This window comes from Humulus lupulus, chromosome X (genome assembly GCF_963169125.1).
Source record: "Humulus lupulus chromosome X, drHumLupu1.1, whole genome shotgun sequence".
Classification (NCBI taxonomy): domain Eukaryota; kingdom Viridiplantae; phylum Streptophyta; class Magnoliopsida; order Rosales; family Cannabaceae; genus Humulus; species Humulus lupulus.
This window is the reverse complement of record NC_084802.1, coordinates 232,408,225-232,432,677: the sequence shown is the minus strand read 5'-3', so window position 1 is coordinate 232,432,677 and position 24,453 is coordinate 232,408,225. Positions and strand designations below refer to the sequence as shown.

Genomic DNA, 24,453 nt, shown 5'->3' with positions numbered 1-24,453 from the left:
CAAAATGTTACACCCAAAATTCGAGATTAAATAGATAGCCTTGAAATGTAGGCTCGTAAACGGTAAGCTTGAGATTAACAAGTGTTAGTAGTACACTTGTACAAATTGTCACAGTTCCAGGTCTGCTATAAGCACTTAAGCATGAGTTGTAGGCTCGAAGATACCAACCTTCTCTGAGGGATGAGTTCGATCAACTTAGTGAGTGAGGAGGAGGCAACAACTGGAATGATGAGCTCGATGTTTGGCTGGTCTCGAAAGCACGTTAATGCAATGTTCGAGCTTGATGACGCATTTTCCACACAGAAAAGTTGTTAGGAAATTCCTATTTCTTTGGGATTCGTTAAAACCGTATGTTGAATCCCTATTTTCATGGGATATTATTTAATTAATGCATTTAATTTGTATTATTAATTAAGATATTTAAATGAATTTAAATATTTGATTGTAACTTCCCTGAATTGGGAGGAAGATATTCCTACAACAAGGTCTATAAATAGCCTGGACTTAGTCATGTGTACTCACGCACAAGAATGTACTGAGAAGAGACTGCCAAATTGCTCTCACTTGAAGCTTTTGCACATAGTTCATAATAATAGTGACTCGTGGACGTAGGTAGATTATAACTTCTAAACCACGTTAAAAATCTCTGATTTCTTCTATTCTTCCTAAGTTAATTGATTATTGCCTTACATAATTAAGTTGACAAAAAACAACATCAACACATGTGCAATCTGAAATGTTGATTGGCGATTTATTACTGAGACTTTGAACAACGATTTGAATGGGTTAAACTAATTATTTATGGCTAAACCTTTTAACTGGACATTCATGGTATATTGAATATTAAATCTTTGAAACATTTTTTAAAAATTCACTATATTTTGAAAGTTATGAATTTTCTAACTTTGATGCTCAAAATTGTTTTCTACCAAGATGGTGTTGTTACAGTGGCTTCCAACAAGCAAAACCTTAGGTTATTGGTCAGATGTTCAAGTGGACTTTCAGTATTTCATTATTTAGGAAGAGTAATTGATTTTAGTATTTTGAAACACTGAAAAATGTTGTCTAGGTCAAGTTATAAGCTTTTTGTGATTGATGTGCAAGCTGGAGTGAAAAACTGATAGCTTGAAGAGTGCATGTTTTAACAACGTTTTGGCAAGTTTAAAATCAACATTTTTAGCATGTTTTGATTATTTAGACTCTTTTTATATTAATTAAAAGCCCTGGAAAAGTTGACTAAGAATTACCCCATAGATTGTGAGTTTTGATTTTTCTAAAAAGGTTGTCAAATCAAGTTATGATTTGGACAAATTTTGTTTTTAAACTTTAAGTCATAATTCACTAGTCAAATCATGTTTTTTCTTAAAGTAAATAGAAGATAATTTTCTATGGATTAAGGATTAATATTTAAGTAGCTTAAAATATATTGAGGTTTTATATTTTACTGAAAATTCTTAAGATAATACTCTTGTGTGAGTTAGGGCTTTATTTTTTCACAAAAATACTTATCACTTAGGACTAAAATTTGTTTATTTTGTTATTTGAGAAAATAAAATCTTTTTGGATAATAAAACTTCTGGGTTTCTTAATTTACAGAAAATAGACATTTTTAATTTAAAAGATTAGTAAAATAAACATCTATTTTTTTCAAACTTGGTAATTCTAATTTCATAACGCTTTCCTTTACAGTTTTAATAAATCAGTAGATAGCGTTTAATACTTTTATTTTAGAAGGAAAACAAAAAAGCAGTAATGGTAGTTTTCTTTAGGTTTAAGAATGTGGTCTCTTTATGCAATTGGGAATTTATTTCTAAATTTCTGGCACCATTACTTGTAGGCATGTTTTTCCAAATAATGTGATAAAGCTATAAATTCAAGAGTTTAGTCTAAGCTTTAAGATTTAAGAACAAATGCTTTTAAAATATTGAAAATTAGTCAAGTTAAGTTCCTCCCTAATCACTCAACTTAAATACATAAACTTAATTAATCAAACACCATATTTAATCAGAGTCACCGTATGAATTCCATTACATAGTCAGGAATCTTGCTTATCTGCTAAGGACAACTAGTATGACAGCTTATGAATGTTTGGCTACAACATGGCATGACTATTTTTAATTTAAGACTTAAGTACACAGTTGAAAACTAGTTCTAGAAGGTTACTTAAGACTGTTGTCATAAGGAGGTTCACATACTCATAAGTATGGTAAGCAGTTATGATTATGACATCTAGCTATCTACCAGTATCAAGTAAGTAAGAACTGGGTAGCTCTCGATTAAGTAAGTAAGAAAACATCGAACGCCTCCGGTGACTTTGTAAGTAAGCTCGGTTGGCCACCGTTATAAGTAAGACGTTCAGTTTAACTCCCACGACATAAGAGTCCGGTTAAACTCCGCGACATGTAAGTAAGACATCCAATTTAACACCCGCGACATAAGATTATAGTTAAACTCCGTGACATGTAAGTAAGACGTCCAGTTTAACACCCTCAACATAAGAGTCCAGTTAAACTCCATGACATGTAAGTAAGATGTCTAGTTTAACACCCGCGACATAAGAGTCCGGTTAAAATCCGTAACATGTAAGTAAGACGTCCAATTTAACACCTGCGACATAAGAGTTCGGTTAAACTCCGTGACACATATGTAAGATGATTCTAGATTCTAGTCATTAAGATTATGAAAGATTGTTGAATTCTCCTAGGAGTCTTAGTAACCGATGTATTTTAAGTATACACCCGTGTTTGAGCTGAGTAAGTTAAGTATGATAAGATGATATGTAAGTTAAGTATGATAAGATGATAAGTGTGATATATATGATATGTAAGTTAAGTATGATAAGATGATAAGTACGATATGTATGATATGCATGTTAAGTATGATATGCATGTTAAGTATGACAAGTAGGTTATGAGTTAAGATCATATGTATATATACACTTGCTTTGGGATTTTCTACGTGCAAGTTTACTTAGTTACAGAATCTGGTTATTGGGCATGACCATAAGTTTGCCAGGACATTCACACGTTTTTGAATTGTATGTTAGGGTTCAGTTTTTTCGAAAGCCTATTTATGGTTGAATATCTGTATGATCACTGTTAGGGCTTCCTGTTTGTCTTCTTTATGCTATGTATGTTAAGTTGTTCTTACTAAGCGTTTCGCTTACCTAGTTGTTTTATGTTGTTGGTAAGCAAAACGGTAAGACGGGTCAGTGAGAATTGAATCCTGTCGTGCAAAATGTACATGTGGCCCGACTGTGGAAGTCGCTACGCTTTTGTCATGTTTTAAGTTGTGTAAAAACTTTATGTCATTTATGTTTAAGTTATTTTAAAGTTTCAAATATTGTAATATTATTTTAAGCATGCGCATGCTTCTAAACTAAGTAAGTATTTTTTTTAAAAAAAATTATACGAATTTTCGGGTATTTTAATTAAACGAAAGTAAGATGTTTTTTGCAAATGATGTATGCTTTCTAGAATTATGTTGGTCATTTTTACTGGGTCGCTACACTTGTCAGCAGGTAAAGGTTGAACATCAAAAGCCAGCGGGTTTACTACAGCCCTTGAGTATCCCTGAATGGAAGTGGGAGGATATAACCATAGACTTTGTGGTTGGATTGCCTAGGACAGTGGGACAGCACGACTCGGTATGAGTGATCATGGATAGATATACCAGGTCAGATCACTTTTTGCCTGTGAGGACAACTTTTATAGTGGATCAGTACACTGAACTGTATATGAGGGAGAATGTACGCCTCCATGGGGCACCAAAGTCTATAATGTCAGATCAGGACCCCACCTTTACCTCTAAGTTCTAGGGAGGCCGACAAAAGGCTATGGGTTCACGATTGAAGTTCATTACAACTTATCATCCTCAGACAGATGGGCAATCTGAGAGGACGATTCAGATACTGAAAGATATGTTACAAGCATGTGTATTGGATTTTGAGGGATCCTGGAGTAAATATCTTCCCTTGATTGAGTTTTCCTACAAAAACAGTTATCAGTTGACGATCAGGATGGCCCCGTATGAGATGTCATATGGTAGGAAGTTTAGATCACCCATCCATTGGGATGAAATGGATGAGAGGAAGTATCTGGGTCCTGAGGCAGTTCAGAGGACCAATGAAGTTATTGAGAAGAATAGAGCTCGGATGCTCACTTCTCAAAGTAGACAGAAAAGCTACGCTGATCCCAAACGTAGGAATGTGGAGTTCCAAGTGGAAGACTATGTTTTTCTTCGAGTTTCGCCAATGAAAGGAGTAAAATGCTTTGGGAAGAAAGGCAAGTTGAGCTCTAGGTTTGTTAAACCTTTAGAGATCCTAGAGAGGATTGTGCAGGTAGCTTACAAATTAGCTATACATCCAGCTTTATCGAGAGTCCATAACGTGTTTCATGTATCGATGCTTAAAAAAATATGTGTCGAATACTACACACGTGCTAAAATGTGAGACTCTGGAGTTACAACAAGACTTGTCTTACGAGGAGAAACTGATACAGATTTTGGACAAGAAGGATAAAGTCTTGCGGAACATGACTATCCCCTTGGTGAACGTGTTATGGAGGAACAAAAAGGTAGAAGAAATGACTTGGGAATTAGAGTCGGACATGTGGGATCAATATCCTGAGTTGTTCAATTAAATTTCGAGGACGAAATTTTTGTTAGGAGGGGATAATTGTAGCGTCACAAAACTCCTAATATGATTTAGTGCTTTGATTAGAGTGTCGGGAGGGCACGTGGGGTAATTATGTGAATTAATTGATTTATTATGATTATATGATTGATTGTGCATGATTATGTGTATTAAATGTGTTTAAACACCCACTTTTTGTTAAAAAAAAGTGCATTTTCGTAATTTTGACTCATTGAGGGTATATTTGTAATTTTCATGTGCTATGTTCTTGGGACCACATTATCATGTGGATATATATGTGATATTCGGCTTGAGTGGATCCTTTCGAGCGATTTTAGCAGAAATCTCATAACAGGGATAAATATCTGGCTCAAGTCGAGGCTAGGGGTATTTTGGAAATTTTGCATATTTTGGGAATTATTGGAAAATAAAGTAAATTGAGGGAAATATTTGCGTTTGGAAGGTTAGTGGATTAAATTGGGAATTAGAGATATAATTTGAGATTTAGTGGGAATTAAAGGCTAAAGACCATTTTTCGGTGCCTTGAAGAGGAGTTTAGAGGGGAGAGTATAATGGTCATTTGACCAAGAGATTAGACCAAATGGGCAGCAGCCCTTCCATTCATGTTCAAGACTCTCCTCCTCTTTTAGTTTCCCTCTTCAAAGCTTAACCAAGAACCCAATGACATCCAAGCTAGATCAAGTTGATTTTTGAGGATTTCAAGGGGGTTTGAAACTTTCAAAGGAGATAGCAGCTGTAAGACATCTTCAATCAGGCTAGAAATTTCAAAATTTAGAGAGGTAAACCTCTTTTATTCTCAAGTTTTAAGTTCAATATTTGGTGTTCTTAGCTTTGGAGGTTTTAGCTCAATTTCAAAAATTGGTGGTGCTGGGCTGTTTTGGGTGCTAGATTAAGGTTATAATCGAGTTTGTAATTGCTCTAAGCTTTGAATTGCTGCTAGATTTCGTGATTTGTGTTTGCGATTCTTGGATTTTGAAGCAAAGGTTTAGTCTAAAACTTGAAGTTTGACAAATGGGAATTTTTTATGCGTGTTTGATGTTTTGATGGCATCTTGATGTTGCCTAGAGTTTGTACTAACTGAATTGAGGTTGGAATTGGTGTTAAATTTGGTTGGAATGAGGTTTTGGGTCTTAATTAAGGTCTGAATCGCAGGGAAAAAACACAGATTTATGGGTTTATAACGATGGCGCCAAAACCCTTGGTGTGGGCGCCACATCGTATATGCATTTTCCTTGTGCAGAGTAATTCTCTCTCACCCCTATGGCGTCGCGGCCCTTCGGGAGGGCGCCACGGCTCAAAATAAGTTTTCTTTAGGGGCCTCGGCACCAACCTTGTTTTAGGTCACGATTTTTGGGTTTTGTATTTAGGCCATAACTTTTGACCTCGATATCATTTTTGGACGTTCTTTATATGGTTGGAAAGCTTGTGAAAAGTTCCATAGTCCTAGAACCTAAGCCAAGTTTATATGTGATTATTTTGGGGTCGGAATTATGAGCTAAACTTGGTGTTAATCAATTTTGATCGATTGTGGTTAGGTTTGGCTAAAGACGCTTGAACAGGATCGCACTTGGGTAGTCTTGCTGTTATTACTGGAATCGAGGTAAGAAAACTGGCACATGCACATAGAGCAAGGCACGGGCCCTAATGTTGATATGTAATAGTTATAACCGTTTACTTGAATGTTGAGTTAGGGGTTACGTACCCCATCCTATATTTGTGGTTGTTGCATTGATTGAATTATATATGTTTGTTTATGATTGATCGACATAGGATGTATTCGACAATACATGCGTAATGTAAGTCATGATGGCATGGGACCATTGTGGAGTGCTGTACACACTCACTTGACATATGACCGCATGCTTAGTGCCGGGAAAGGCACCTCGCTTAGCATAGGCCGTGTAAACTGCTTATGTATTCAGCAATATATGCGTAATGTAGGTCGTGATGGCATGGGACCATTGTGGAGTGTTGTACACACTCACTCGACATACGACCGCATGCTTAGTGTCGGGAGAGGCACCTCGCTCAGCATAGGCCGTGTAAACTGCTTATGTACTGAAATGAGTTCATCTATTATCTGTGAAGGATGTTGTTTATTGTTTATGTTTGATCGGTTATTTAGTATTCTATGTTGGGTTTTCTTGATGGGTCTTGGCTCACGGGTGCTCTATGGTGCAAGTAAGAGCAAGGGAAATGTTGACCAGCCATGACTTTGAGGGCTTTGGAGCGGCGCTTACATGTTTGACCCACTCGGCCACCACGGTCGAAGGATTTGGAGGGAGTTAGGGTATAAGTCTAATTTTTTCGCTTAGGTCGACTATATTTTGTAAACTCTAAATGTAATTATATTTTGATAAACTTTTTTGGGATCCCACGTAAATATTTGAAGTTTCAATGAAAAGTTTATGTCTTTGACCAAAAAATTTATACCTAAACTATTGCTTTATTTTAAGTACACTTTTGAGTCCAAATGACTTGCTTAACGAGTTAAATACTATTTTAAGCATACAATGGGCTTGTTTGGGATAACTTTTACTTTTACTTTTGGACACTAGAAGAAGAGAAGTAAAAGTTTGAGCTTTTAAATTAGTGTTTGGATTTATGTTTTAAAAGAGCTTTTTTTCCATTAAAGAGCTTTTGAAAGTGTTTGGTAAGTATAATATAAAAGCTCTTACAAAATAATATATGTCAATTTTGTCCATAAAAATAACAATAATAATAATTTTTTTTTTGCAATCATAAAAAATAAAAAAATAATAATATAAGCAAAATTAACCATGTGCACAAAAATAAATATTTAATTATTACATAATCATAAACAAAAATAAATACTCATGTTTATTTAAGCATGAGTTCAGCTGCGATTTTATCACGAATAACTCCCATTTCACTCTCATCTCTTACTAAGTTAATATTTGGGTCATCGTCATTTACAAAATCATCATTTGTTTCATCAAAAGATGGGAACTCTATGTCATTAATGGTCTCTCTCCTGATAAAATTATGTAAAGCCATTGAAGCTGTAACAATAGCTACTTGTTTATCAAACTTATAATTTGGCATTCGTTGCAAAATTTCCCATCGTGCTTTCCAAACACCAAAACAACGTTCAATAACACTGCACAATGATGAATGAGCGTGGTTAAATACTTCTTTAGAGCCACTAGGTTGACTACCTTGTTGAAATTGAGGAAGATGGTATCTTGTCCCTTTATATGGAGCTAAATAACCTTTCATATTTGGATACCCTGCATCAACTAAGTAATACTTACCTACAATAAAAAAAATTATCATTTTTAAAAAATTTCAAATCATATTCACAAAAATAATATAAATGATTACAACATACCATTGGGTGGTTTAGGAAAATTAAGATGTGTATTTCTCAATGCTTCAAGAAATATACGAGTATCATGTGCTGTTCCTTCCCAACCCGCCCATACAAATGTGAATAACATATCAAATCCACATACAACCATAATATTTTGTGTAGGACAACCCTTTCTTCCAATGTATGGTATTTGTTTATCTACTGGAAGTGAAACTCGAACATGTGTTCCGTCTATTGCTCCAATACAATCCTATTAATAACAATTTGATAAAAATTATAAAATCAAAATCTACATAGGGAGTTAATATATATATATATATATGCATATGGAGATGACGTATTCATACCTTAAAGTATGGCCAATATCTAGGATTGTTTCGAATATAATATGGGACTTCATCAAAATTTTCAGGTGGTCTAATTTCATCCAAAGCAAGCATACTCATTTTTTCCAATACATTTGAAAATTGTCTACTAACAGTTTCACCTGAATGCTGAAAATGCTCTTGAATCATTCTATTTCCTGCACCATGTCCTAAAATCATCATAAACATACCAACTGACTCTTCTAGTCTCACACCTTTACTAGATTTTAGTCCATAACTTCTCAATCTATCACACAGTTTACAAAAAACATGTTTTTCCATTCGAAACATCTCATGACATCGTCGACCATTTCCATCCATAATTTCCATCATAAATTTCCAGCTAGTGTGAGGTGAATTTCTACATGGTTCCTTAACCAAAAAATTATTATGATAATATACTGATGTTCTTGCAACAACAAGGACAAGTTCATCAATTTCCATTTCTTCTGCTATGACTTGTTGTATATATTCTTCATTCATGTCTTCTGAATTTGTGTCACTATCCATTCTGTATTTGAAAAAATGTACATAATTTTTATTTATAAGATAAACGAGTGTGATATAATACACTTTAAAAAAGATAAACATGTAAACATATAATATAAAATTGTATTATTTTGGATTATATAAAATAAAAAAGATAATTAAAAAATTAAAAAAACAAATTGTGTCTTTCATAAATATTAAATTCAAGAAACAAAACAAACCACGTTGTTCAAGAAATAAACAAACTACATTGTTCAAGAAATAAACAAACCACAATGTTCGACAAGAAAAAAAACAAATAAAATCTAACTTAGAAATCGAACTTTTGTTCTTTCAGCCATTCAATTTGATATTTAGGCTCCTTCAAAGCTTCAAAAATTTCCCTATTTGCTTTCTTTGTGAACAAGGAAGTACCAACTTTGAAAAGAGGGCTCATTGGTTCACAACCTGGAAGTGTAACTAACTTATCGATAACTTCTTGAACACTACATCCCGGTGGATCGGTACGTATGTATGAACTCCTATTTTTGATCGCCTCACAAATCTCATCAAGTTGTTTGGACAACTTTGATGTTGTAGAATTATTCTTTTTTCCCTTCTTAAATTGCTTTCTATTTGGACCAAGTAATTTAGTCTCTTTTTTCATTGGATCACCCACTCCCTCATGATCACTTTCCTCCAAATTCTCATCAATCTCTATATCATTATGATCCTCGGTGTATAAAGGAGGTAGTGAACCAGAGGTTGGTGCCCAAGCTCTAGCTCCTGTAGCAGTAACATCTCTAAACAACTCATCCAGTTTGAAAGAATGTTCTAAACCTCTCACTCGAAATTTAGCAGCATCCGGATATTTCTGTTGATGATTTATTAATTAGGAAACAAAATATATAGTAAAGATTATTAATTATAAAAAAAATCATAATTATAAGAGCTTTGTAAAGAAACCTACTTGTAACTTTGCATCCCACCATTCATCTGGAGCATCAACTGTTTGCCTCTGTATGTCCCAACCAAGTCCAGTCTCTCCTCTAAGTAATGAATCCCATGGTTGCCACTCTTTTTTAACATTATCCCAATGATTTTTCATTTGCTTTCGATCATAATTTCTTTTTGTAGCAAGATTAAATTTTTCAATAAAATTTTTCCAACCTAATTTGCTCGAATGTGATCCATTTCTATTACCTGCTCTCACTTGTTCTACAACTAAATCAATCCATTTCTCATGTGTTGGTGGATCCCAAATTGCTTTTGATTTTCCTTGTGTTACCTCACCCTCACTCGCCATTCTATTTAAAAAAAAGTTTCATATAAGAAATGAAAACTAACAAAACATAATAATATACACACATAATATTTTGTTTTCTCAAAATGGGAGCAATAATTATTAATAATGTGAAATTTAACTAAATAAAATTGAGTACAATAAATTGAAATGTAAAAATTAAATAAGTATAATAACGGATAGACAATAAATCCAAAAAACATATGCAGATTTAAATGACATATGTAGAAATCGATTATAATACAATTCATTAATTTATATACATATATGTGTGTGTGTGAAAAAGGTCTATCCTCCATGATAGAGGAAAAAGACAAAAAGATTAATAGAAATACTACTTATTAAGAGTCATTACGACAACATATTAATCACAATGGAAGAGAAATTGGATCACTCATGGATCATATTAAGGATCACATTGTAGAGAAGCAAGCAAAGGAAATACTTTCAATATGTGAATCAAATTTAATTATATCAGTATGTTGTATTATTTAAACAACTTCATCCCTAAGCATGCATGTTTTCTCTTTTTCAAATTCAGTAATAAATAAAGTCAATGGTCTAGGATAGTTTTTTTTTAATAATAGATATAAAATAATAATAATAATAATTGATAACAACATAAATAATATATTTGACCAAAAATAAAATTTTTGTTATAGATAGGTATATGTCACAAAGAATAATAATACAATAGTGATTAAAAAACACTAAAATCTAATATAAAAAAGTGTTGAAACCTCTTGTTCATATATTTAATGATGATCAATTAATGGAACTTGAGAAATGTCATTCAAACAAATATTTTTTACATAATTATAATTCTATAATTTACATATATCCATTTAGGCTAGAATGCATACACACTCATATATATTTTTGTAAGTAATTTTTTGATCATATATATATATATATATGGCCAATTGCATTTACTTGAGAAGTGCTATTCAAAAATTACATATGACATACGTAATCTTTATTTTAGGGTTTTATTTTCTTAAGTAAATTCAATTGGTATATATATATATATATATATATATATATAAAATGTGCTATGTGAAAGAATGTGAAAAAAATAACGAAACTTCAATTTTAAATAAAATAACAAACAATAATAATGAATATGAAAAAAATTAGTCTCATGTATATGAAAGTGTAAAAAAGACAATAGTGAAAAAGCACATCATACTTCTATAACAAAAAATAAATATCTCATCATAATACAACAAGATCTAAACAAAAATAACAACCAAAATTTCAAAGAGAATATTATAATACAAAAAAATCTAAATATGGTTAGGAAATTAATTTCTATTTATAAAATAAAAAAATTAAACAAATAATAATAGATACGATTTGTTTAAAATTTAAACTTAAAAACGATTTGTAGAAAAAACAATCGTAGTTTAATAAGAACTTTGAATACGATTAGCAGAAAAAATAAATAAAAAAATTACTAACTTTGAATTTTTGTCGATCAAAAAATGAATGAGATTATTTTGAAAATAGCTGTTACAAAAATAAAAAGTAGAGAAAATTATATTATATTCTTCATGAAGAAACTAGACAAAATAGATCAAAGAAATTACTAACCTTCAATTTTTTACTTGATGAAGAAATGACTACCGGTTTTTTTTTATAAAAATGCCTGCTATGTTTTCATTGTGAGATGAATGAAAGATGTGTGTAATATATAATTAAGGATAAAGATGTAATTTAAATTTTTTCTTTCATAAAAAAATGGGTAAAATAGGAATTATGAAACTTCCCGTGTTTTTTTAGAAGTCATTCCTAGAAAAGCTGATGAGTCATTACTTCTCTAGAAAGCTCTTCTAAATTAAAGAAGCTCTTTTAATGTATCATTCAAACGCACTGAAAGTTACTTTGACATCCCAAAAGCTCTTTCAAAGCTATGCTAAACATGACCAATGTAACGGCCCTGGATTAGTAGAGGATTCCGGTACAACTATAGAAGGCTACTGAGTTGTGTGTCAATATTTTGATTGACTGACTTTTTATTTTTATTTTTTTGGTAGTTGTAGCAGATTTCTATGAACTCATTAGGATGGATTTCATTCTTAATCAATCCCAACAAAGTTGCAAATGAGCGATTGCTAGGAAGCAGCAAACCAACAAATGTACAGTCGAGGTAATCATGTCCTCCATGATGAAGCATCACTATAATGGATATTATTTTTTTTAAAAATGATAATAATAGGGGAAAAAAGTTCAAATCAATTTCTGTGTTACCAGTTACAATTTTTATTAATTTGAAGTATGGATATGATTTTTTTTCTATAGTGTTTTGATATACTTTTTGAGTCTAAGCAACAGATTGGCCAATTCTAATAGTGCATTTACAAGCAAATTTTTATAATTGTAACTGATTACAATATAATTAAATATGCCACAACAAATTAAGTTTGATACAATGTAAACCAGTTTTGAAAATTTTCATTTATGCATAAAAATATTTTTATGCACGTGTTTCAGTGCTTTTGTATAATGTTTGTGAATCAAATCGTTTTTATACATCAAACTGACATTAATTCAATATAAAAAAAAATATGGTCTATTAAGTGTAACTAGTTTCTCTTTCTAGTCCCGAGTTTTTTTCCAGAAATTTATATTTTCAATTTTGACCTTGCTTAAATTGAAATTACTGAATCAAATTGTGTTTCGAGTTTTACTTGTTGATTTTCAATGCTTTTTATTGTTGTTGTTATTATGTTTTCTTTTGTAGGATGATTGGCCATCGATTTTGATGAAAATTGAATATCCGATAACTCTGTTCTTCATCTTCTTGCCGGGATCAATGATGATGAAGAATTAGGCAGATTAATTCAGTAAAGTTTCTGACAAATTAATATAATTCTTGGATTAATTATGAATTTTTTTTTCTTGATTCCTACCAATGTACAATGTTATTCTTTTGATGATAAACCTTTTTTTACCATGTTGCATTGGATTCCGGCGCCAGAGGATTGAAAATGAAGCTGGACGATCGTGGAAGATGGAGAAATCGGAGAAGCTTGATGAATGGAGAACGTTGTTGGATCGTGGAAGCTGTGTTGCATGTTTGGGTAAGGCGGGAATGCTGTGTGATTTTTCTGATTTTGCCTAAAAATTTCATTATTAAATTTGGAAAATTTGATCATGGTTTTTTTATAAATTTAAGGACCTAAAAATACTGTATTCACTGTTGTTGTTGTTTTTTTTTAATCTATAATTTTTTTTTTAAGAATTTTCATTTTTATAGGTTTGTTTTTTCATATTTTGTATAAAAGCTGGTTAATGTCATAGTTTTACTCTTAATCAAGTTTTATTAATTTGAAATGGTATGTAATTTGATTATTATTTTTTTATATTAATAATTTTATATTAAATATTTCTTTGGTTGTTTTGTAATTTTTTTAATATGAATTGTGTTTAAAATTATTTTTTTATTTATAATAAACATTTTTTCTTTTTTTTTCTTTCTCGATTGTACGTTTTTTTTCTTCAAATCCTGGGTAAGGTAACTTTCTGCCATAAGAGGGGTAGCCAATAACCATAAGAGAGGTGACAGATTACTCATATGAAATATGAAAAGAAACATTAAATTTGAAGGAAAAAGAGGAAGAACGCTTCATTAAAAAAATGAATAAGAAGTAATTATGATTTTAGTAACACGGTAACCAGTTACCATAAAGAATCCAGAAATATACACACACATCAAAACGTGAAGGTAACCAGTTACCCTAGAAATATACACACAAAGAACGTGAAAATAACTAGTTACCACCCCTTTTCCATTCTCTCCCATCTTCTTCATATAATTTTCTTTCTAGATTTGAATGTTCTCATCAGGGTAACTGGTTACCCATTTACGTTTTCATATTTTCATTAGTTTTTTTTTTCTAAATTTTGGTGTTTCTATAAGGGTTACAGTAAAAAGAAAATACTGAAAAAATTAATTTGATTTTTTTTACAAATAGTGGAATTTTTAAAAAAAAATTACAATAATAAAAGATGATAAATAAAAAAATAATAAAATAATTATGTAATGTTAAAATATGTGTGAAAAAAAAGAAAAAAAAAGAAAATGAAATGAAAAAAGAATAAGTACAAAAAATGAAGGAAAAAAATAGATAAATGAATAAAAATGAAAAGAAGAAAAAGAAAAATGGAAAGAAAGAAAATATGAATGAAAACATTGGTAGAAAAAATGACAAAAAAAAAATGGAAGAAGAAAAAAGAAAGAAAAAAAAAGCTCATATGTGTGAAAAAAGAAAAAAAAATAGAAGGAGAAAATAATAAATACAAAAATGAAGAAAAAATAGAAGGAAAAAGGAAAAAAAAAAAAGAAGAAAACTTAAAAAAATATGAAAAGAAAAAATAAAACAATGCACATGGAAGAAAAAAAAATAGATAAATAAATAAAAATATATAAAAAAAAAATAGAAAGAAAAAAATGAATAAAAAATTGGTAGAAAAAAATGAAAAAAATAAAAGAAAAACTAAATAAGGGAAAAAAAAGAAAAAATTACTGAAAAAATAATTAAAAAATAAAATAAAAAATAAAAAACTAAAAAAAATTAAATAAAATTACTTTCAAAATAAAAAAAAATACATAGCTATAATAAAAAATGTCACATATCCATATTTTACTCAATTACTTATTATATTTCCCATTCCCATATAATTCCTATATTTTTTATATTATTAGTATAAAAGCATGTTTTTTAAAAATTCCGATACTAAAATGAAAAATTCGAGCGAGTCATCAAAGCAATTGGGCTGGGCTCATTTATCCTATCCCAAAACTAAAAATATAAAGATAACCGGCCCAAGATTTGCAGTACAATACGTTGCTCACTTCAGTTATTACGAACTCTGTCTCTCTCTGTTTTCGCCATTCCTCTTCGTCAGCCTCACTCTCAGATCTATCTTTAATCGTCACGGCGGAGACTGCGAGAGTCGCCATGGCTATGGCGACTAGGGTTTCTCTACTGTTTTGTGTGATGGTTTTACTTTACGCGAAGCATAGCTTTTCGCTTTACGAAGATCAAGTTGGTCTCATGGACTGGTAAGCTTTCAAATTCCAATTTCGTTCCCAATTTTTCTTACTACAAAACCCGTTGGAAGCTCGATCAAAATTATTTTCTTATTGGAAATCCTACTTCAGTTCATGTAACTTGTATGAATTGGATTTTTCTCTGAATCCAAACCAAACTAATTGTCTGCTTGGTCAAGTTTGAACTTCGAATCAATCTTAGATTATTCATAGAGTATGTATATTCTAATTGTTTAAGACGGGATTTTTAGTTGATTATTTGTTGAAAAATTCGAATTTTGAATCCACACAAAGGTTATTGACTTTGGTATCCACGAACTCCTTGTTAGTTTGTGTTCAATGGCATTAAGTAATTTAATTGGTCCTTAGTTCGTCGATTATCTATGATCTTTTATTTATTATCATTAAAATTTGAATGGTTCGACACCTGTGTTATTATTTGTATATTTTAGTATTTTTCTTGTGACACAGGCACCAACAATACATAGGGAAGGTGAAACAAGCAGTGTTCCACACTCAGAAAGCTGGCCGAAAGCGTGTTGTTGTGTCCACCGAGGAGAATGTTGTTGCTTCTCTTGATCTTCGACATGGAGAGATTTGTAAGAATTATTTACCTGGAATTGGGAACATGCTTATACTTGTGTTTGACTTTTGTCAAACTTATTCAAGTAACCGATAATTAGATGGTCTTTTTCTGGTTTTGTTAAAATTAAATACTTTTTACCTATAGAAGTAATTTTTTCTTTTCTATTTAATGTTAGTAGTTTAGGCCTTACTGGGACCTGATGCTTTGCTCTGTGCAGTTTGGAGACACGTTCTTGGCAGCAATGATGCTGTGGATGGAATAGATATTGCTCTGGGAAAATGTAATGATGCCTACGTCTACCTAGTTTGCATTTCTTCTTTAGTTGTATTTTGAATTGCTCGTTTCTCTATATCGTATGTCTTATAGCACTATATATGTATTAAATATCTTTTGGATACCCACTTGAGTATTGTTTTCAAATTATCAAGTAGTTTTGCTAGCAGATATATTTTAGATAAAGATATTTACTCACTAGTGCTAAACCTAAGGCGGTTTTTTTTACTTAACTTAATGGTTCTCATGACTACCTGATCATGTAGTTTCTATATCTAATATGTTATGCTGTACTTGCATAGAAAATCTCTACTAACATAATTTTATCGTGGTAAAGTTGTGCCTACTTCTAAACTAGTGACAACTTATAAGTGGATGGAACATGTTTAAAGAGAAATTATTTCTTGATGATATTATGTCAACATGAATACGTAAAAAGCTTAATTGCACTTAAACTTTTAAATTTATGTTGGTTCTTTGCTACTTTTGAAAATCATATCATATGTTTTTAAAAGAGCAATAAAAAACTGTCCGATATGACGTGACATCTTTTTACACACTTTTTTATGAGTTGGAAATACAACATTGTTTCTTTAGTTTGCTTGTAAGAGAAACATAAAATATTCTGTGTAGACACACTATAAAATTATTTCATATCTTATTCATATGTGATAGTTAAATTGATTACTAACAGAAATAAAAGAAAAAGAGCTTGTTTTTAAAGGTGATCTGGGTGTTGTTTCTAACATGCAGTACTGGTTCCTTGACCAGTTTGCTTTAATTGTTGATATAATGGCTGAAGGTTTCCCTCACCTTTTTTTAAGATGTTATAACCCTGTCATCTGGCGGAGGTATCTTAAGAGCATGGAACCTTCCTGATGGTCAAATGGTTTGGGAGTCTTTTCTTCAGGTTTCAAAGTCCTCAAAGTCATTGCTATCCATTCCGGTTAGTAACATTATGCTTACTGAAGTCTTCCTTTGACATATTTATCTTTGTATGGTTTTTCCCTCTACATTTAAAGGGGAATATATATTAATTATTTTTATTGGGAATATATTCATTTATATTGATGGAATTGAAACTAAATCCTCTTCATTTTAAAGTCTTGACCTTGTCATTGTTGTTGGGCACAACATTTTTCTTAAAAAAATTAATCTCAGTTGTGAAATTGTATAAAATGCAAATTAATTTTTTGGTTCCCTTAAAGCATATTATATTCTCCTCTTGCAAGGGCTTAATGCTTGTTTTTTCTTTTATATGGGGAAGTTTGAGCTTCCATGCTTCATTGTACCCCATAATTTAAAAATATGCCAAGTTTAATAATCCTCTCAAAATCATGCTTCCTCATTCAATTGGAACTGGAATACCGCTTTCACAAATTTTCTCGTCTCTCCCTTGGTTTCTCTCTTCTCTCTCTCTTGGTTTCTCCTCTCTTTATCTCATTCTCGTGGTTTCTCCTCTCTCTACCCACAGAGGCAGAGCACCACATCCCTACCAACACCAATATCGTTTTGCCCATTAATGCCATCTTCCCTCACCATCCTCCACTATACCATTATTTTTTTTTATTTTAATTATTAAAATTTCAATCCAAAACTTAAACCCACAATTTTTTTTTTTTTTACATAAGACATTAATTTATATGTTTTTGAACACATTTGTACATAATATTTTAGTTTTGATCGTGATTGTTTTTATATCGGAAAATTTTAAATCTATAGAATTTCGAGCAAAAACGATGGTTGACGACGCTTAACGATGTTTTGTGATGGTCTCATGAAAATTTAGTCTCTAAAATCAAATTTTCATTGAACCATTGTTAACCATCATTAAGCATCGTTTTGGCCTCTAAAATCAATTTTTCATGTGACCATCATTAACCATTGTTTTGGCATCGTTAACCATCTAAAATCAAGTTTTCATGGGATCATCGTTAACCATCATCATTAAGCATCGTTTTGGCCTCTAAAATTATGTTTTCATGGGACCATCATTAACTATTGTTTTAGCATCGTTAACCATCCAAAATCAAGTTTTTATGGGACCATTGTTAAGCATCATTAACCATCGTTAAGCATAAAATTTGATAAAAGCTTTGGTGAGGCATAACTTTTTACTTAATTGTCAGTTTTAGGTGAATTTATTTATTTATATTTTTTGAGATTTATACATTTAGAATGTCTAGAACTTAAAGTTTTAGAGATTCCACCCATTCTAAACATGAAAAAACCAAAATTAAAAAAAAAATCACCACAAATCGACACCTGAGTGAAAAGTTATGCCTCACATATCAAATTTTATGGAATGATGTTTTAGGATGGTCCCATAAAAAGTTGATTTAAGAGGTCAAAACAATGCTAAAAATGATGGTCCCATAAAAATTTGATTTTAGAGGTTAAAACGATGCTAAAACGATAGTTAATGATTGTCCCGTGAAAACTTGATTTTAGAAGTTAAAATGATGCTTAAAGATGGTCATATGAAAAATTGATTTCATGGGACCATCGTTTTTGCTCGAAATTCTGCAGATTTTTAAATCTAAAAGAAATTGTGATCAAAACAAAAAATTTATGCACATATAAGTTTGAAAACGTATAAATTAGTGTCTTATGTAAATATTTTCGTAGGTTTAAGTTTTGGATTGGATTAATAAACAATTGAATGATATGCTGAGGGAAGGTGGCGATAATGGCCAAAACGATGTTGGTGTTGGTGGGGATGTGGTGCTTTGCCACCATGGGTAGAGAGAGGAGAAACCAAGAGAGAGAGAGGAGAAAATTTGTGAGGGGATATTTTAGCCCCAATTGAATGAGGAAGCATAATTTTGAGAGAATTATTTAACTTCGCGTATTTTTAAATTATGGTGTACTAGGAAGCATAGAAGCTCAAATTTCCCTTTTGAGATTTTTGGGCCCCCTCTCTGACTTGCTCTGGAGCAGGTTGCATGGTGAGAGGATCTTGTTAGTGTTGCAAACGCAAATTTTCTTACGTGCATCTGGTTTAATGTGGTTCTCTTCTACAGACAAATTTGAAAGTTGACAAGGATAATTTGATCCTCATTTTTGGTAATGGGTGTCTTCATGCTGTTTCTAGTGTAGATGGTGAGATTGTTTGGAAGAAGGACTTTGCAGCAGAAAGGTAATGGGAGATGGAGTTCAAAGGACCATTGTGTTTTTTTTTTTTTTTAAATTCCCTCATGTTTCAGAGGTGTGTTTTGTTCTAAAGTACGACGTCATTAATGTTGTGGTTTATGTGTTTGCAGTGTTGAGGTCCAACAGATTATCCGGCCATTTGACAGTGAGATAATATATGCGCTAGGTTCTGTTGGCTCTTCTCAGTTTGAGGTGTTTTCAATAAATGCAAGGAACGGAAACTTGCTGAATAAAAATGGTGCTGTCTTTCCTGGTGATTTTTCAGGGGAGATGTTATTGGTTTCTGATGACCTGGTTGTGGCATTGGATGCCACTAAGTCCAAGATAGTAACAATAAACTTTCAGGATGGTATCAAATTTCAGCAGACATATTTATCTAATCTTATTGGTGATTCTTCTGGGACAGCAGTATTGTTGCCCTTAAAGCTTCAAGAAATGTTTGCTCTAGAAATCAATGGATTTAAAATATTTATTAGAATAACTGGTGAAGGCAATCTGGAGGTTGTGGATAAAGTCAACAATGCAGCAGTTGTTAGTGATCCTCTCTTACTTTCAGAGGGCCAAAAAGCTTTTGCACTAATTCAGCATGATGATGGCAGGATTCATCTTAGAGTGAAGCTTGTCCATGACTGGAATAATGAATTGCATAAGGAGAGTATAGTGATGGACCATGGTAAGGGGTTTGTCCATAGGGTATTTATTAACAATTATATCCGCACAGACAGGTCTAATGGATTTAGGGCCTTGGTTGTCACGGAAGATCATTCACTGTTGCTGTTACAACAAGGAGCGATTGTCTGGAGTAGGGAGGATGGCCTTGCCTCAATTGTAGATGTAGCAACATCAGAACTACCTGTGGAAAAGGAGGGTGTATCAGTTGCACAAGTGGAGGATAACCTCTTTGAATGGCTTAAGGTATGAGTGTTGAGTTCATAATGGGAAGTTAAGATAGTAAATCAATGTTTGAAGGCATTTTGCTGGATTTTTTCTAATAGCATAACCATCCTATATCAGAGGCATTGTTTTATTTTCCAACTAAAGAATAAACGGGAGAATTTTTCGGTTTCCCATCTTTCTCTCTCATAGTCAGAGTTTCAAATATGGAATTTAAAAATGAGTTGACTGACATGCATTTGATTAACTGGTTCACCTCTCATGATTTATTTGGTATGATGTTTGTTATTTAAAGGGTCACATGCTGAAGCTTAAGGGAACTTTGATGCTTGCAAGTCCTGAGGATGTTGCATTAATCCAAGGGATGAGATTAAAGAATTCTGTGAAGAGCAAAATGACCCGAGATCACAATGGTTTCCGGAAGCTGCTTATAGTCCTAACTCGAGCAGGAAAGCTGTTTGCCTTGCACACTGGAGATGGACGAGTTGTTTGGTCTCTTTTACTGCCTTCACTGCGTAATTCAGCATGCAAGTATCCGAGTGGGATTAGTATTTACCAATGGCAGATTCCCCATCATCATGCATTGGATGAAAATCCATCTGTACTCGTAGCAGGCCGGTGTGGACAAAGTTATGACGCACCGGGAGTTCTTTCTTTTATTGATACTTACACTGGGAAGGAAATAAGTACATTGAGTCCTGCTCATTCTGTTGTACAAGTTATTCCACTGCCCTTCACTGATGCAACCGAACAGCGTCTTCATCTACTGATAGATCTGGACCATCGTACCTATCTATACCCCAGAACTTCTGAAGCTATTAGTATTTTTCAACGTGAGTTTTCAAACATTTACTGGCACTCAGTTGATGCTGATAAAGGCATCGTTAAGGGTCATGCTTTGAAGAGAAATTCTGCCAGTGAAAACCTTGATGAGTATTGCTTTGACTCTAGAGATGTATGGTCAATTGTATTTCCACCTGACTCGGAAAAGATAATTGCAACTGTGACAAGAAAATTGAACGAGGTATGCTTTTGGTTGGTACAATTGTTATTGATATGCTTTTAGTGTTGTTGAAATAGGTAAATAAATAAATAAATTAAATGGGTAGTCCGGACTCAGCCAAATAAATGTTATTTTATGAAAAAAAAATAGATCTAGAAAAGTAAATAATTTGTGAACCTAATTTTGAATCTCTTTGGATGCTGCAGGGACCTTCCGCTTTTCTAACTGAAATTTTACTGGATCTTTTCTATATTTTTTTCCTTTTACATTCTGATTCTTGATTACAACATTTCTATTACATTATACACAAATTTGTTGTGATAAGAGTCAAGTGATTTGCGTTCTGTAGGTGGTCCATACTCAGACAAAGATTATAGCAGATCATGATGTAATGTACAAGTATATCTCAAAAAATTTGATGTTTGTTGCCACTGTTACGCCAAAAGCTAGTGGTGAAATTGGAACAGCTACCCCGGAGGAGTCGTCATTGGTTGTTTATCTTATTGATACTATAACTGGTCGTATATTGCACAGAATGACTCATCATGGTTCTCAGGGTCCTGTCCATGCTGTAAGCTCCCAAATCCCCTATCACTTATGGTCTTGTAACGTTTAAAAGATTTTCACTTGATGTATATTCCATCTTATAGGTTTTCAGTGAGAACTGGGTTGTCTATCACTACTTCAATTTGAGAGCACACAGATATGAGATGTCAGTCATTGAGATATACGACCAGTCTCGAGCGGTATGCTGTGAAGCTCAAATCTTTATGTAGTTCTGTCTGTATTAATATTTAATACTCTGATCAAAATACATTTAAAATTGACAGGCCAACAAGGATTTGTGGAAGCTTGTTCTTGGAAAACATAATCTTACTTCTCCTATTTCTTCGTACTCCCGAACTGAGGTTGTGACGAAATCGCAATCTTACTTTTTCACTAATTCTGTTAAAGCTATATCAGTGACATCAACAGCTAAGGGAATAACTTCAAAGCAGCTTCTTATTGGTACTATTGCAGATCAGGTTAGCTTTTGGTTTTGGGATATATTTTTCTTTGCTATTACTTATTTGAAATCCTCAGGTTAGGTGTTACATGGATTTCTTTTTTAATACATAACTTGATGGACGACAACTCTATGCAGGTTTTGGCACTTGATAAACGATTTCTAGATCCCCGTCGATCAGTCAACCCTTCACAAGCTGAGCGTGAAGAAGGCCTTGTTCCTTTAACAGATTCATTGCCCATCATTCCTCAGGTGCATTGTCTTTTTTTTTTTCTTCATTATATTGTCTGTAGATAATTATCTCTTAAAAAAAATTGTCAGTACCTCGATAGCATCAAATATTTTTCAGATTGATTTTCCTTTAAGCTTCGTGCATTAATATATCTGCCCAGTAAATAAATAAGAACCTGGCCTTAAAGTTTTATCATGCTATCTAGTAACTGTATATAAATAAAATAAAAATAAACTTTACCATCAATCCCACATCTTTCTTCGCAGTTAGATTTATTCCCTTAAACTTCTATTATGTAAATAGTGGTATTAATTTAGGCTCCAATTTTGCAGTCTTATGTAACGCATGCCCTTAAAGTAGAAGGACTTCGAGGCATAGTTACTGTACCTGCCAGGTTGGAGTCAACAACACTTGTTTTTGCATATGGAGTCGATCTCTTTTACACGCGAACTGCACCTTCGAGGACCTATGATTCGCTCACTGATGATTTTAGTTATGCTTTGCTCCTCATCACCATCGTTGTACTAATAGCGGCAATCTTCGTAACATGGATTTTGTCTGAGAAGAAAGATTTACAAGATAAGTGGAGGTGATCTCCCTCACCTTTATTCTAACCTTTTTTCTTTTTCTTCTTTCCAAATTTAGGCTACGTTTGATTTTAAGTTGAACTATTAATTCAAATCCCGGATTTCGGAATATTTAGATTTAGCCCATTGGTGGCAATTTTTGTTGTAAAATTTTACACTTTACAAGAGTTAGATTTGATTACCAGGTTGTATATTTACAAGTGCAAGCTACAATATAAATTATGCATAAGGTCTTTTAAAATACTTAACATACATGGGTGATTGGTAATCCGAAGATCGGTACTTTTTATTCTCTGCAATTTAAATCTATGGTTTTGAGCAGTATTTTCTTAATGTTGATCATAGTTTTGATTCTTTCGAAATTAGAACAAAATCACGCATCGCATAGTTTATGTTGAGTCGGGTTGAACATAGAGGTAATTTTGGATTAAATGGAAGAGGAATGAGGGGGAAAAGAAAATAATAATATGAAGGAGATTGAAAGGGGTAGAGGGGGTTGATTAGGTAAGAGTCATGCGTAAGGGTGGCTGGCTGTCTTAGATTTGGGGTCTAGGGATTTGACCGGAAGTTGGTGATATGTGAGGAGAAGGAGAAAATTATTAACAGAGAGGGTATAATAGGATTTTACTCAATAAGTGAAAACAATTAAATAAAAAAGGGTGTTATATTTACTTTTAGAGAGATTTTAGTATATATGCCTCCTAATGCACTTGAATTAAAAAATGGACTAGATTTGTTTATGCTTTCAAAAGTATGCTAATGATTCACTATTAGACTAGTATACTTTCTCATTTTCCTTTCTTCTTTCTCCTCTCTACCCACGACGACAAAGCATATCACGCCACCTTCGATATTATATATAGACCCACACTGCTGAAACACGACGAAGAATACAAAGAAGAACATCAGCTATTAATGCCACTTCTCCTCACTATAGAAGAACACATGTGACACTTTTGGGCTGTGTTTTTTATATTTTTTTTGGAAAAGTTGAGTAGTTTACTAAATATATTTAATTAGATTTTATTCATTATTATCATGAGATTTATCAAATTATAAGTATATAGTTCTAAGTGTTATTGTAATATATATTATATGTATCATCTTATAATTAAATTGGAAATGCATCCTAATTATAGTATTTTATTTATATATATATATATATAAATATATACATAAGTGTGACAACTATATTTATAGGATTGTATTCATATTTTATGAAAAATTATCATTTAAAATGTAAACATCAAGATTTAAAATTTAAATCACAATTATTTAAAATTTAAACCACAAAATTTAAAATGTAAACAACAATTTTTTAAAATATAAATCTAAAGACATGAAATCTAAACCACGACCCATTAAAAGTTCAACCTCAAGACTTAAAGTCTAGACCACAACTCTTCAAAATATAAATTACAAAGCTTAAATATAAACCACAAAATTTAAAATTTAAACCATGACTTTTTAAAATTTAAACCATAAGACTTAAAATTTAAACCACAACTCTTTAAAATTTAAATCACAAGACTTAAAATT

The 24,453-nt window shown here is 32.2% G+C and overlaps 3 protein-coding genes across 4 annotated transcripts; 1 reads left to right on the top strand and 2 right to left on the bottom strand.

The window, feature by feature from the left end:
- Positions 1-7,495: 7,495 nt before the first annotated feature.
- LOC133806850 (protein ALP1-like) lies at positions 7,496-8,863 on the bottom strand. The gene is made up of 3 exons (XM_062244937.1): positions 8,336-8,863; positions 8,007-8,238; positions 7,496-7,929 (listed from the first exon to the last, which is right to left on the bottom strand). Exons 1-3 carry the CDS (start codon positions 8,861-8,863, stop codon positions 7,496-7,498), a joined length of 1,194 nt encoding a protein of 397 aa, XP_062100921.1.
- Positions 8,864-9,152: 289 nt separating this feature from the next.
- On the bottom strand, positions 9,153-15,090 carry LOC133806849 (L10-interacting MYB domain-containing protein-like). Its single transcript, XM_062244936.1, has 3 exons — positions 14,969-15,090; positions 9,792-10,128; positions 9,153-9,695 (listed from the first exon to the last, which is right to left on the bottom strand). The coding sequence occupies exons 1-3, from the start codon at positions 15,088-15,090 to the stop codon at positions 9,153-9,155; spliced, it is 1,002 nt and encodes a 333-aa protein (XP_062100920.1).
- Positions 14,975-23,162, top strand: LOC133807046 (uncharacterized). 2 transcript variants are annotated; one of them, XM_062245183.1, is made up of 12 exons: positions 14,975-15,192; positions 15,652-15,779; positions 15,984-16,046; positions 16,864-16,985; positions 19,063-19,178; positions 19,303-20,107; positions 20,382-21,110; positions 21,439-21,660; positions 21,740-21,835; positions 21,920-22,114; positions 22,234-22,347; positions 22,660-23,162. In XM_062245183.1, exons 1-12 carry the CDS (start codon positions 15,089-15,091, stop codon positions 22,918-22,920), a joined length of 2,955 nt encoding a protein of 984 aa, XP_062101167.1. In that variant the 5' UTR covers positions 14,975-15,088; the 3' UTR covers positions 22,921-23,162. The 2 variants fall into 2 exon arrangements, with proteins under 2 accessions (XP_062101167.1, XP_062101168.1); XM_062245184.1 differs by lacking the exons at positions 14,975-15,192; positions 15,652-15,779 and having other exon boundaries at positions 16,811-16,985.
- Positions 23,163-24,453: the final 1,291 nt, after the last annotated feature.